This window comes from Chiroxiphia lanceolata, chromosome 5 (assembly GCF_009829145.1).
Source record: "Chiroxiphia lanceolata isolate bChiLan1 chromosome 5, bChiLan1.pri, whole genome shotgun sequence".
In the NCBI taxonomy this organism is placed as follows: domain Eukaryota; kingdom Metazoa; phylum Chordata; class Aves; order Passeriformes; family Pipridae; genus Chiroxiphia; species Chiroxiphia lanceolata.
Genome location: NC_045641.1, coordinates 817,005 through 831,694, shown reverse-complemented (window position 1 = coordinate 831,694; position 14,690 = coordinate 817,005). Strand labels below are relative to the sequence as shown.

The window sequence follows — 14,690 nt, the reverse complement described above, 5'->3', positions numbered from 1 at the left end:
GAAATCACTTTTTTATTCATGGGGAGCTGTCGTTCCTCAGAGGAACAATCACTTTTGGGGGGAGAAATGGTTTTTTTTGGGGTAACAACCCCCCTTTTGGCGGGGGGGGGAACGAGGCGGATTTTTGGGGAAGAGAACGGGGTTGGTGTTTTTTTCTTCTTTTTTTTTGGGAGAGCCGCCGGTGCCTCCCGGCCCGCACACAAAGAGCTGGAGCTGGGCCGCATCCCGACTCCCTCCGCGGGAGGGACCACCCAGCCTGAGCAGAAGGGAAAATTAGAAGGGGGGAAAAAAAAAAAAAAAAATAATCCCAAAAAACTCCACCCACGGTTTGCGACAGCTCCGGAACGCGGCGGCGGGGCCGGGGTTGAGCTGCTGCTCCGCTTCCCGCAGGCTCTGCTGCCCCTCGCCTCCTTCCCCTTCCTCGTCTGGGGAGGGAGATGTGGGATATGGCACGGGATAAGGGCACGGGTTGGGGATGGCCTCCCCCTGTCCCCATCCAGGGTGTCCCCCCCACCGTGATCCAGCAGCCCCCGCGCAGCCCCGCAGGGATCGGAGCGTCCGGACTCGTCTCTTTATTCTCCATGAAAGCCAAGGGAACTTCACAGCCTGGCACTGACTCCATGCGGGGCCCAGCTCCCTGTGGAAGGGCCCAGCTCCCTGTGGAGGGGCTCAGCACTCTACAGAGGGGCCCAGTTCCCTGTGGAGGGGCTCAGTACCCTATGGAGGGGCCCAGCTCCCTGTGGAGGGGCCCAGCACCCTGTGGAGGGACTCAACACCCTACAGAGGGGCCCAGCTCCCTGTGGAAGGGCCCAGCTCCCTGTGGAGGGGCTCAGCACACTGCGGAGGGGCTCAGCTCCCTGTGGAGGGGCTCAGCACCCTGTGGAGGGGTCCAGCTCCTTGTGGAGGGGCTCAGCACCCTATGGAGGGGCTCAGCACCCTATAGAGGGGCCCAGCTCCCTCTGGAGGGGCCCAGCACCCTGTGGAGGGGCCCAGCACCCTATGGAGGGGCTCAGCTCCCTGTGGAGGGGCTCAGCACCCTGTGGAGGGGCCCAGCTCCTTGTGGAGGGGCTCAGCACCCTGTGGAGGGGCTCAGCACCCTATAGAGGTGCCCAGCACCCTGTGGAAGGGCTCAGCTCCCTGTGGAGGGGTCAGGACCCTGTCGAGGGGCCCACACCCTGTGGAGGGGCTCAGGACCCTGTGGAGGGGCTCAGGACCCTGTGGAGGGGCCCACACCCTGTGGAGGGGCTCAGCACCTTATGGAGGGGCCCAGCACCCCGAGCACAGATGGGACCTCCACCCTCAGCTGAGGAAGCACTCATGGATCAGCCCTCCTGTGCCGACGGCTCCTGCTCCCAGCCCTGTCCGGGACACTGAGATGGAACCGACAGGGTTGGTGGCACCTGGCAATGGTGGGAATGTCCCCAGTTCTGGAGCCCACCTTGGGCAAAGGCAGCTCGGTGCATGGACAGACAGACAGACAGACAAATACCCATCTCCAGCACACGCAGAGATGGGAAGCACATCCCAGTGCAAACCTTTGTGCATGACCTGTGCCCCAGCAGGACAGACAGACAGACAGACAGACAGACAGACAGACTGGGGCTGGGTCAGGCCCCAAAACAGGGCACAGCAGCTCGACACATCCAGGCTGAGCCCGGCACCGGCTGCCAAAGGCACCGAGTCTCCAGTGTCCCTGCGCGTCCCTCTCCGCAGCACAGCGGCCACCACGGATCCACAGCCTGCTCCTACCTCCCTCTTCTCCAGCAAAGCCCCCTCAGCTCTTCCCATGGATCCAGGGTTGGGAAAATGGCTGTTGAGGTGCCGGGAGCCGCCGCTGTGCCGTGGGACGGACGGACGCCGGCTCAGTACCAGGGGTCTGCCCGGTGCTGCTGGTTGTAGAGCTGCAGCTTGATCTGGTCTCGGATCTGGTTGATGAGGAGCTGAGCCAGGATGATGCCCACCAGCTGGAGAGGAGGGAGGAGAGGGAGAGGGGAAAGAGGAGGGAGAGGAGGGGGAGAGAGAAGGAAGGGGAAGGGCAAAGAGAGAGGGAGGGGAAGAAGGAGGAGAGGGGAAGAGGGAGGGGAAGGGAGAGAAGGAGGGGAAGAAGAAGAGGAAGGAGAGATGGAAAAGAGAAGAGGAAGGGGAAAGAGAGAGAAAGGAGAAGGGGAGAGAGAGAAAAAGAGGAAGGAGAGAGAGAGAAAAAGAGGAACGGGAGAGGGAGGTGCTGAGGGACACCAGGCACTGTCACCCCTGTGCCCAACGTTTGCACTGTTCCCTCACCCAAAATCCTGCCCGGACATCCCCCTGGGTTACAATTAACCACCTCCTTAAGGCAACTCCCAAATGAGATGGAGCTGTGGGATGGACCCTTCTCCTCCCCAGTCCCTGGGGTCCCCCGTACCTGGGGGAGGGCCAGCCCCAGGGTGATGCCCCCCAGCAGGAACAGGTTGCTGTGGATCCAGTTGACCAGCTTGTCGATGCAGCCGTTGGTGTAGATGAAGGCACTGGCCTCCAGGTAGCCCTTGTCCTGCATCCCGTGGCCACACATGGTGTTGATGACGGTCTGGGAGGGAGGACAGGGCACAGAGGGGTTGGGGACAGCTCACACCGGCGTCCCTGCTCTTGGGGGGCAGCTGTGGGGTGACCAGGAGCTCTGCCCTCACCTTGGTGTCAAGCAGGGTGTCCCTTCCTCAGGTGTTCCCACCCCATCCCTCCAAAGCCGAGCCCCCTAAACACTCCCAGCCCCAAAAAGGGACAACCCCTGGGGGCAGCGGGGGGGAATTCACCACCACCTCACCACAGTAACCTCACCTGGGAGTCCCCAGACCCGGAGAGTGGAATGGGGGACCCAAACCCGGAGGGTGGGATGGGGGTCCATACGTTGCCATCAGTGTGTTCCCTCTCCCTGGGAGGGGGCCCCAGGTTCAGCGCAGCCCCAAGGGATGGGGGGAACAGGCACGGAGTGGGGGCGTCCCCCGAGGCCACCCGGGGTCCCCCCAAGACTCACCTGGTTGGCGTCGTGCAGGCAGCAGGAGAAGGGGACGGAGCAGCGCTCCCGGCTGGGGTTGGTGGCGGTGCAGTTGAAGTACATGTTCTGGGACCAGTCCTTGTAGGACACGCCCCCGCAGCAGCTGAACTGTGGGAAGGGCACGGAGCGCTCAGCAGGGACAGGGACAGTGCCCGGGGGCACAGGACACCGAGGGGTGTTTCTTTCCCCCCACCCCCTTTTCCTCCCGCTCTCCCCAGCCTGCCTGGAACATCAAATCCTCACGGAGAAGCCACCAACCGTCCCCAGCCTGCAGCACCCCACGGATTTAAGCCTGACCCAGGAGTGGGAACACGTCCTCGTTTGTCAGAGGAAAACCCCAGAGCCCCCTCACCTCCTTCTGCCCGAAGTCGATGAGGTTCTGCAGGTCCAGGTCGTCCCGGTAGTGCACGATGGCCCCGTTGATGATCTCGCTGACCTTCCCTCGCGCCTGCAGGGCGGACAGGGGGGACGCCAGCGGGGTTGTCACCCAGCGGGACAGGACTGGGGTCACCCAGCCCTCCCTCTGCTCCCCTCACCGTACCCTGTCGGAGAAGATGAAGCCCAGCACGCCGGCCGCCAGCTGCAGGAGGAACACGACGGTCAGGCAGGCAGAGAACTGCGGGAGAGAGGAGTGTGGCGGCGAGGGGACCAGGGGAGAGACGCCGAGATCCCCCCAGGAGGGTCCCCCAGGAGGGACTCACCGTCTGCAGCAGGCAGATGTTCTCCCGCAAGGAGCCGACGCAGCCGCAGAAGGTGATGAGGAAGGTGAGGACGCCGACCACGATGAGGAGGATGGCGGGGTCCACCGCCAGGCAGGCCATGGCTGCCTCTGTCGTGAGGAGCTGTCACTGGCAGCCCCCCCAGAGCCCCCGGGGTCCCCCGGGGATGGGGCAGCCCCCATTATGGTGCTGGCTCAGGATCAGCTCAAGTAAGTAGCCCCCCAACCTCACCTGCGTGTTTCAGCAGCCGGGCGTAGACCCCCACGGCCACCATCACCATGGAGATCATCTGCAGAGCAGGATGGGGGGGTTTGTGAGCCCCTCCGGGCACCACCACCCCCATCCCACACCCGGGGTTCCGGCTGAAGCCCCCCCAGAGCCAGGGCTGCAAGTGGGGAACCAGAGCTGGACCTGCTGCCTCAGTTTCCCCTCCTCACCCGCAGATGGACACGGTGCCCACCACGTCCCCACCCCCTGGGAGGTCACACCTGTCCCCACCCCCTGGGCGCCACCTCTGTCCACACCCCCTGGGCGGCCACCTCTGTCCACACCAGCCCTGTTCTGCTACGGGTGACTGGACAGAGGGACGTGGTTTATCGGCAGCGAGAAACTTCCTCAAAAACACGACTGCGAACACGGAAACAACCCCCCGAAAAAAACACCACCCGCCAAAAAAACACCCCGCGAAAGCAGAAAAAAAAGGCCCCCCAAAACAAACAGGCAAACAAAAAAAAAATCCCCCCAAGCAGTAAAAGAGTCCCCGAAACTTAAAAAAAGCCCACCAAACCCACAGCACAAAAAAATTCTCAAAACATAAAAAAAACATAAAAGAACTTCAAAAATATTAGAAAAAAATCACAAAAGCCTCAAAACACGGAAACCCATGTGGCTTCCACACGTGAGGTGTCCCCCAGGTGGGCTGGGGCCAGGAAGGGTCCCGGTGAGATGGTGGGGGCCCAAAAGACCCCAAAACCCTTTGGGAAATGTGGGAATCCTCCACCTCCCAGCGATAAGGGGGTGTCCCAGTGGGGTCCTGGGGTTGGGGTGGTGTGGGGGTCCCAGTGGTGTGTCCTGGAGGTGGGGACAGTCCCAGGGTCTGTGGGGGGGTCCTTCATGGGGTTCCAGAGATGGAGGGGCTCCAATGGGATCCCAGGGGAGTCTGGGGATGGGGGTCCCAGTGGGGTCCAGGGGTGGGGACAGTCCCAGGGGCCGGGGGTCCCTCGGGAATAGGGGGGTCACAGTGGGGGTACCAGGGACAGGGAGGGTCTGGGGATCCCGAGGATAATGGTTCCCCGTGGGGTTCAGGGATGGGGACAGCCCCAGAGTCAGTGGGGTCCTGAGGATGGGGGGCGGTGTGGGGATCCCGGGGATGAGGGGGGGTCCCAATTAGGTCCAGGGATGGGGCAGGTCCCAGAGGCCTCCAATGGGATCCTGGGGATGGGGTGTCCTGGTGGGTCCCTGTGGATGGGGGGATCCCAATAGGGTCCAGGAGTGGGCACAGTTCCAGGGGCCGGGAGTGCCTCGGGAATGGGGGTTCAAGGTGGGTGCCCAGGGATGGGGGAGTCCCAGGGGGGTTCAGGGATGGGAACAGCCCCAGGGTCCCTCGGTCCCTCAGGAATGGGGTGTCCCTGTAGGGCCCTGGGGATGGGGTATCCCAATAGGGGCCAGAGATGGGGACAGCCCCGGGGTCCGGGAGTCCCTCGGGAGTGGGGGGTCACGGTGGGTTCCCGGGGATGGGGGGATCCAGGGGTCTCGGGGATGGGGTGGTCCCAATTAGGTCCAGGAATGGGGACAGCCCCAGTGCCCGGGGGTCCCTCTGAAATGGGGGTTCACGGTGGGGTTCCGGGGATGGGGTGTCCCAGTAGGGTCCAGGGGTGGGCACAGTTCCAAGGTCCCGGTGTTCCCCCCCACCCCGCACTCACCCAGAAGAGCAGGTTGAAGAAGAAGAGCACGTACTTCACCACCGGGCTCACGAAGGAGAAATCATCCCCCAGGGGCCTGGCGGGGGCCGCCGCCCGCCTCGCCATGGCCGAGCGGGGCCGAAGGGAGCCAAACGGGGCCGAACGGGGCCAACCGTCCCTGTCCCCGTCCCTGTCCCCGTCCCTGTCCCCGTCCGTGTCCCCGTCCGTGTCCCCGTCCCCTCCGGCTCCGGCCCCGCTTCGCCCCCGCCGCGGGAGCCGCGGGCCCGCGCCCCGCCCCCTCCCCTTCCCGCCCGCTCATTGGCCCGTCCGCCCGCCCTCTGCCTCCCCATTGGCCGCCCGCCCCGTCACTCAGCCGCCGCCGCACCTGTCCGCGCCTTAAGGGGCCAGCGCAGCCCGGGCCCCATCCCGATCCCGATCCCGATCCCGATCCCGCCGGGACCATCACGCCGCTCCAAAACTGCCCGCACCGTGCGGGGGCATCCCGGACCGGGGGAGGATTATGGAATTGCATCGTTATAATTGAAATTAATCATTGATTTCTCTCTCCCTCGGAGGGGCACGGGAGAGTCCTCGTCCCTAAACGTGACCACCTGAGGTGATGCGGAGTTTTCAGGAAAGGACATGGGTGAGGCTCCGACCCAAATTTGCTGAAATCAGCCCAAAAACCTTCAGTGCTGACACTGCATCCCCAGTGACCTCTCTGACACGGGGAAATGGGAGCCCCACACCCATCAAATCTCCTCTCTGCTACTAAAACTGGGAAGCTTTGGTGGATCCCGGGATGCAAGGAAGCAGTGGGTCCCTTCCCAGACAGGATCCAACCCTCAAATCCCATTTTTTTTTGCTGAGTTTTGCCCTATTTTTTTGCATCACGTTTCAGTTTTCTTGGCTGGTGTGGGCAGAGACAAGAGCTATCATCTTGTCCCATCACTGTGGCACGAGGTCCCTTTGCTTGGGGGAAGCACCATACTGCAGTTACTAGTTAATTTATTATTATTATTATTATTATTCCATTTTATATTATTTCTCTTTGAGGGCTCATCTTCTCCTCCAGGGCTCATCACAGCTGGAAATCCCCAGGAAGCAGCTGCTGGTGCTGGCACAGCCCTTCCTGGAGGAAGCTTCTTCAGACAAAGGAACCAAAACCAAAAACCCCCTTCGTGCTTTTAGGTGGCACCAGGGTGCCACCAAAGAGCCACCACCCAGCCCCAGATCCCACTGCCCAAGCAGGCATTTCCTTTGGAAGCTGCTGGAAGAAGCCCCCACGACTCCCAGGAATGCTGTGGTTGACGCTGATGGGTCTCCAGAGAGTCCCCTCAGGTAGCACATGAGATCTTGGTGGGGTTGAACCATCCCTGGTCCCCACAGAAGTGCTTCTGCCCCAGCAATGAAGATGAAGGATGCACTTCCTCCTGTCAGATCTGTATGTCCATCCCTCAGACCTATGTGTCCACCCACCAGACCTGTGTGTTTCCCGGAAGATCTACGTGTCCATCCATCAGATCTACCTGTCCACTCACCAGATCTATGTGTTTCCCAAAAGATCCAGGTGTTCATCCATCAGATCTATGTGTCCATCCATCAGATCTACATGTTTCCCACCAGATCTACGTGTCCACCCACCTGATCTATGTGTTTCCCAAAAGATCCAGGTGTCCATCCATCAGATTTATGTGTCCTCCCACCAGATCTATGTGTCCACCCACCAGATTTATGTGTTTCCCAAAAGATCCAGGTGTCCATGCATCAGATTTATGTGTCCATCCATCAGATCTATGTGTCCATCCATCAGATCTGTGTGTCCATCCATTAAATCTACATGTTTCCCACCAGATCTATGTGTCCGCCCACCAGATCTATGTGTTTCCCAAAAGATCCAGGTGTCCATGCATCAGATTTATGTGTCCATCCATCAGATCTATGTGTCCATCCATCAGATCTGTGTGTCCATCCATTAAATCTACATGTTTCCCACCAGATCTATGTGTCCGCCCACCAGATCTATGTGTTTCCCAAAAGATCCAGGTGTCCATGCACCAGATTTATGTGTCCATCCATCAGATCTGTGTGTTTCCAAACAGATTTAGGATTCCACCCATCAGATCTAGGTGTCCATCCACTTGTCTCCCAGCAGATCTACACATTCACCCATCAGATTAATGAATCCAGGTGTGAGATTTGTGTCCAGATTAATAATCCAGGATGGGATGGGATGGGGATGGGACAGGGGCAGGGATGAGCAGAAGGACACGTGTAGGGAAGGAGGGAGAAGGGAGGCTCTGAGGCCCCCGCTCTGAGCCGCAGTGACCGCCAGGTGGAGGAGGAATAGGAGGAGGAAGAAGAGGAAGAGGAGGAAGGGCTGAGCAGCAGCCGGGGAAGCCCCACGGAGTCCCAAATTCCCCCCGGCCCTCGCGCTGGGATTCGCGTGGGAGGGGGCGTGTCTGGGGCGGGGCCACCCCTCCCAGCCTTCGGCCGCACCGCACAGCGACCGTGCGGGGGTGGGCGTGTATGGGGACCCCCCGGGACACACCACACCCTATCCCTGCGTGGGGACCCTCCCGGGACCCCCCCACGCCATCCCTGCACGGGGACCCCATCAGACTCTTGCACCTATCACTGCACGGGGACACTTCCCAGGGACCCCCACACACCATCTCTGCAGGGGGACCCCCCTTGTACCCCCATATCCCATCCTTCCCGGGGACCCCCACACCTCATCCCTGCACAGGGACACTTCCCAGGGACCCCCCCACACCATCTCTGAAGCGGGATCCCCCTGGCATCCTCACATCCCATCCGGCCCGGGGACACAAACACCCTATCCCTGCACAGGGATCCCCACTCCAGGACCCTCATCCATGCCCGTACCCCCCCTCCCACCCCCACCCCAGTCCCTCCCACCCCATCACCCCCAAGCCCCCTCATCCTCCCAGGGGTGGGAAGGAGGGGTCACCCCCCACTCTGGAGCAACACTCTTTATTTGGGGTCTGAGGGTTTGGCCCCCCTGGCCATGGGACCCCAGGGTTTGGGTGTCCCCTGAAGGGTGGGGAGACCTTGAGCTGCCCCTGCCCATCCCTTGGGGTCCGAGCAGAGCCCCCTGCACCAAACCATCATGCACCCACCCCTGGCACCCATCCTGCCCCTCCGTGCCTGCCCCCCTGCCCCAGAGCATCACCCCAGCCCAGCCCCCCCATTTGGGGCAGTCAGGGCCGTGTCCTCTGCCGGTGTCACACATGGACCTGTCCAGGGGCTGGGGGTGGCCTCAGGTGTGGAGACTCTTCAGGTCACCCAAGGCCACGGCTCCTCCTTCTCCTCCATCCGCAGCTCCGGAGCCCTGGGCTGGTCCCCGCGCTGAGGGTGACAGTGAGCTGGGACCACGGGACCCCCAAGTGCCACCCGTGGGCACCCCAGCCCGGCTGTGCCCCCCAGGGCAAGGGGCAGTGCCCTGGTGTCCCCATACAGAGCTGCTCCCCTCTCCATCCCTGTCCCCATCCTCATCCCAGTCACCAGCCTCATCCCCATCTACACCCATGTCCTCATCCCTGTCCTCATCCCATCCCATCCTCACCCTCATCCCATCCCACCCTCATCCCCATCCCAATCCCATCCGTATCCTCATCCCATCCCACCCTCATCCACACCCCATCCCACCCTCATATCCATCCTAATTCCATCCCCATCCTCATCCCACCCTATCTCATCCTCACCCTCATCCCCATCCCATCCTCATCCCCATCCCCATCCCAATCCCATCCTTATCCTCATCCACATCCCATCCCACCCTTATATCCATCTTAATTCCATCCCCATCCTCATCCCACCCTATCCCATCCTCACCCTCATCCTCATCCCATCCTCATCCTCATCCCATCTCACCCTCATCCCACCCTATCCCATCCTCATTCTCCTCCCATCCCATCCCACCCTCATCCACATCCCATCCTACCCTCATCCCCATTCCATCCTCACTCTCATCCCCATCCCATCCTCACTCTCATCCCCATCCCATCCCAATCCCATCCCATCCTCATCCACATTCCATCCTCATCCCCATCCCATTCCATCCTCATCCCCATCCCATTCCATCCTCATCCCCATCCCATTCCATCCTCATCCCCATCCCATCCTCATCCCCATCCCATCCTACCCTCATCCCCATCCCATCCTACCCTCATCCCCATTCCATCCTCACTCTCATCCCCATCCCATCCTCACTCTCATCCTCATCCCATCCCAATCCCATCCCATCCTCATCCACATCCCATCCTCATCCCCATCCCATTCCATCCTCATCCCCATCCCATCCTCATCCACATCCCATCCTACCCTCATCCCCATCCCATCCTCACTCTCAACCCCATCCCACCCCAATCTCATCCTTATCCTCATCCCATCCCATCCCATCCCACCCTCATCCACATCCCTATCCCATCCTCATCCCATCCCCATCCCGACTCCACAAGGGAGCTGGAAAACCCCTCCCTCCCCACCCAGAAGCCCGCCCCCGGCCGGACCAGGGGGTCTCCAGCTGCCCCCCATCCCGCAGCATCGACATCCTCCCACCCCCAGCATCCACATCCCCCCACAGCACCCACTCTGTGCCCCCCGGCACCCACCTGTGCCCCCCCGGCAGCGCCGCCCGCAGCGGGTGCAGAGCAGGATGGCGATGGCCGCGGCGGTGAAGGCGGCCGTGAGCACACACACCACCAGCAGCATGTCCGGCTCCACGGCCTCCGGGGCCTCTGCCGAGCAGCACCGGGGGATGGGGACGAGAGACAGACCCCCCTGACGCTCCCAGCCCCGTGCCAGATGGGGGGACCCCAAAGTGCCAGAGGTGCAGAGCGGGGGGCACCGGGCACCACCCAGGACAGGACAGGGGACTGAGTGGGTGATGGACATGCCAGGGAGTGGGAGGGACCCCTAAATGTGCCAGGGGTGCGGAGTAGGGGACACTGGGTACCACCCAGATGGGGACAAAGGTGGGACAGGTGATGGACACCTCAGGGAATGGGGGGACTCCCAGATTGCCAGGGGTCCAGACTGGGGGACACCGGGCACCACCCAGATGGGGACAGGGCTGGAGCAGGTGACACAGGCATAAGGGAATGAGGAACCCCCAAACTGCCAGGGGTCCAGACTGGGGGACCGGGCACCACCCAGATGGGGACAGGGCTGGAGCAGGTGACACAGGCATAAGGGAATGGGGAACCCCCCAGCTGCCAGGGGTGCAGAGTGGGGGACTCTGGGCACTACCCAGATGGAGACAGGGCTGGAGCAGGTGATGGAGCAGCTGACAGATGCATTAGGGAATGGGGGACACCCTGAAACATGTCAAGGGGTGCAGAACAAGGGGCACCTGGCACTGCCCAGGGTAGGGGGATAGGGATGGACCAGGGGACTGAGCAGGTGATGGACACGCCAGGGAATGGGAGGGACCCCTAAATGTGCCATAGGGATGCAGAGTAGGGGACACTGGAGACCACCCAGATGGAGACAGGGGTGGAGCAGGTGGCACAGGCATAAGGGAATGGGGAACCCCCAGATTGCCGGGGGGTGCAGAGTGGGGGACACCGGGCACCGCCCAGATGGGGACAAAGGCAGAACAGAGCAAAGAGCAGGTGAGAGACACAGCAGGGAATGGGGAGGACCCCCAAATTTAGAGTAGGAAAACAGCAGTCACTACCCAGGTGTGGACAGGGCTGGACACAGGGAGACCCCCAAACCGGACAGTGTCACCCCCCACACGCCCCCCTACTCACCTGCCGCGGCGGGCTGCAGCTCCAGGGAGCAGAGGAGCTGTGGGGCGGCATCACGAGCCACGTAGCAGGAATAATTCCCGAAATCGGGAAGGCTGAGGTTCCTCAGCAGCAGGGACACACCGCTGTCCCCTGTCCCCACGGCACAGAAGGAGACCCTGCCCCCGAAGCGGCCCGGGGGCTCCGCGGGCGGGTGCCCGCCCAGGCGGTGGCTGAGCACGGGGACGGGGGGGCGATCGCCGGCCTGGTGGGTGCAGCTGAGGGTGACCCCGCGCAGGTGTCCCCAGGGCTGGGGGCTGCAGGGCAGGCAGGTGTCCTCGCCGATGGCCGCGGTGACGGTGACAGTGACGGGGGGCTGGTCTGCCGGGGGGGACAGCGGGGTCACCCCACAGTGACCCCACAGGGGGATGGGGGGATGAGGGTATGGAGCTGGACACCCCCTGGGACGAGGGGTGGGATCCCGGGGACAGGAGGGCGCCGCTGAGGATGAGACCGGTGATGCCACCGGGGTTGAGCGTCGGCTCCTGCCAAGAACAAGGGCTCGGTGGTGCCAAAGCAGCCGCCCCGTGAGTCACCGCCATGCCGGGAACATCCCCCTGTGCCTCTGCCCACAGCCTCCCCGGCGCCTTCGGGGTCCCCGCACTGCTGTCCCCATGCAGGGGAGGAAAGGGGTGTGGAAAGGGGGATCCCCGGGGAGGGGGGAGTCTGCCCGGACCCCCCACCCCGCTGCCGGTGGGTACCTGCCCGGGTGAGGAGGGGAAGCAGAGCCCAGAGCGCCACAACGGGGACCGGCACCATCCTGCGGGCATCCGGACCCACCGCCCGGGTGGCGCCTGGAGAACACGGGCACGTCACCCACGGCAGGAGGTCACCCCAAAACCCGCCCCCCCACGGGGAGGGAGGAGACCCTGGGGCCGTCCAGCACCCCCCCACCCAGAGAGGGCACGGAGCAGGAGCAGGCAGGCTGGGGCGTTATGGGGCTGGGCAGGTATAGGGCAGGGGCTGGGGGGTTATGGGGCTGGGCAGGTATAGGGCAGGGGCTGGGGGGTTATGGGGCTGGGCAGGTATAGGGCAGGGGCTGGGGGGGTTATGAGCCTGGAGGTTGGGACACCTATAGGGTAGGAGCCGGGGGAGTTATGGGGCTGGGGGCTGGGACACCTATAGGGCAGGGGCCGAGGCAGTTCTGGGGCTGGGGCAGCTGTAGGGCAGGGGCCGGGGGCTGGGACACATATAGGGCAGGGGCTGGGGGGGTTATGGGGCTGGGACACCTACAGGGCAAGGGCTGGGGGGGTAAAGGGGCAGGGGACTGAGCAGATATAGGGCAGGGGCCGGGGGAGTTATAGGGTTGGGGGCTGGGGCAGCTGTGGGGCAAGGGCCGGGGGCTGGGACATCTACAGGGCAGGGGCCGGGGGGCTTATGGGGCAGAGGAAGTGGGCGGCTATAGGGCAGGGGGCTGGGCATCCATAGGGCGGGGTATAGGGCAGGGCGGTGGCCAGCAGCCCCCCGCCCCCGTGGGATGCTCCGAGCCCCGGCAGCGCCCTCCCCGTTACCGCCCGGGGAGGGCTGGGGGGGCATCCCCCGGCCGGCCCCGCGCCCCTCACCGTGGCCTCCCGGCTGCCGCCCGCCCGCCGGTGCCGCGCTCAGACCCGGAGCCGCCCCGGCCCCGCCCAGCTGAGCCCCACCCATCCAGCTATGCCCCACCCATCCAGCTATGCCCCACCCATCCAGCTATGCCCCACCCATCCAGCTGTGCCCCTGCCCCATCCAGCTGTGCCCTCACCCCATCCAGCTGTGCCCCTTCCCCATCCAGCTGAGCCCCACCCATCCCGCTGTGCCCCCGCCCCATCCAGCTGTGCCCCACCCATCCAGCTGTGCCCCACACATCCCGCTGTACCCCACATATCCAGCTGTGCCCCACCCATCCAGCTGTGCCCCCGCCCCATCCCGCTGTGCCCCCGCCCCAGCACACGCTGCCCCTGCCCGGCAGTGCCCCTTCCATCTGGGATCCATCCAGCTGTGCCCTACCCATCCAGCTGTGCCCCACCCATCCAGCTGTGCCCCACATATCCAGCTGTGCCCCACCCATCCAGCTGTGCCCCCGCCCCATCCAGCTGTGCCCCACCCATCCAGCTGTGCCCCACCCATCCAGCTGTGCCCCCGCCCCATCCCGCTGTGCCCCCGCCCCAGCACACGCTGCCCCTACCCGGCAGTGCCCCTTCCATCTGGGATCCATCCAGCTGTGCCCCAGCCAGCCGTGACTCACCTCGTTGTGCCCCAGCCAGCTGTGCCCCTGCCAAACCCAGCTGTGCCCCACCCAGCCCTTCCTGCCCCATCCAGCTGTGCCCCCTCCCGCCCACCTGTGGGTGCAGCTGTGGGTTGGGGTCCCGGGGGGTTCCCTCAGGGCGTGGAACCACAAACTGAGAGGGAACAGGAAGCACAAGGGAAGGACCAATCGTGTTTTTATTAATATATAAGGTACAAACGCAGCATATGTTTATTTTTTTATTATGTTAAGAGTGTGTAATATTTTACGTCACACCCCAAATCGGTAACAATTCCGTAATTTTAGATTATATGCAGAATATACAATAATCATATGTTTTGTATTACATGCAATACATGTTATATAGAAAATGGATCTTAACATAAAATCACATGATGTGATAACACAATTTGATAATGTAATGGAATTAGGCTAGAACAGAACACCATTAGAATCCCTTTCTGTCTGCCACAAATCACAACAAAATTACCACTAGGAAAGCAATAATACATATGTTACAAGAATAAAGTAAATATATGTATATTACTTGTCAGTGCATAATTCCAGCAGTGACATAAATATACACAACACCCATAAAAATGAGCAATAATAGCATATTTTATATTAGATGCAAAAATAGATAATATTTACATTTTTATGATACACATTTCACATTAATGTGAAATTATATAGTATGATATGATACAATACCATATGATATTATGTAATGTGATGTAATACATGAATGTATATAACGGATTTATAATTGAATAAAGAAATATTATCCGGTTTGGGTAGATAATGACTGTTTTTTGAGCCTTCCTTTATTGCCAGGGGTTCAGCTCCAGAGCTGTGGATCCCACCAGGCACAAGGATTGGTGCCTTTGTTTCCATGAACTTATTAAAATGACTATAAATCACTATTCCCATAAATTACTTTTGCTATTAGTGACCATTATTGCCTTCTGCCACCGTAGTATAAAACACTACCAGCACTGGCAA

The 14,690-nt window shown here is 61.5% G+C and overlaps 1 protein-coding gene across 2 annotated transcripts; it reads right to left on the bottom strand.

The window, feature by feature from the left end:
• Window positions 1–15: 15 nt before the first annotated feature.
• Window positions 16–5,891, bottom strand: TSPAN33 (tetraspanin 33). Of its 2 annotated transcripts, none has more exons than XM_032689344.1 (9): window positions 5,670–5,891; window positions 3,979–4,036; window positions 3,730–3,857; window positions 3,570–3,644; window positions 3,381–3,476; window positions 3,008–3,136; window positions 2,402–2,563; window positions 1,234–1,964; window positions 16–1,056 (listed from the first exon to the last, which is right to left on the bottom strand). In XM_032689344.1, the coding sequence occupies exons 1-8, from the start codon at window positions 5,772–5,774 to the stop codon at window positions 1,863–1,865; spliced, it is 855 nt and encodes a 284-aa protein (XP_032545235.1). In that variant the 5' UTR covers window positions 5,775–5,891; the 3' UTR covers window positions 16–1,056; window positions 1,234–1,862. The 2 variants fall into 2 exon arrangements, with proteins under 2 accessions (XP_032545235.1, XP_032545236.1); XM_032689345.1 differs by having other exon boundaries at window positions 3,570–3,608.
• Window positions 5,892–14,690: the final 8,799 nt, after the last annotated feature.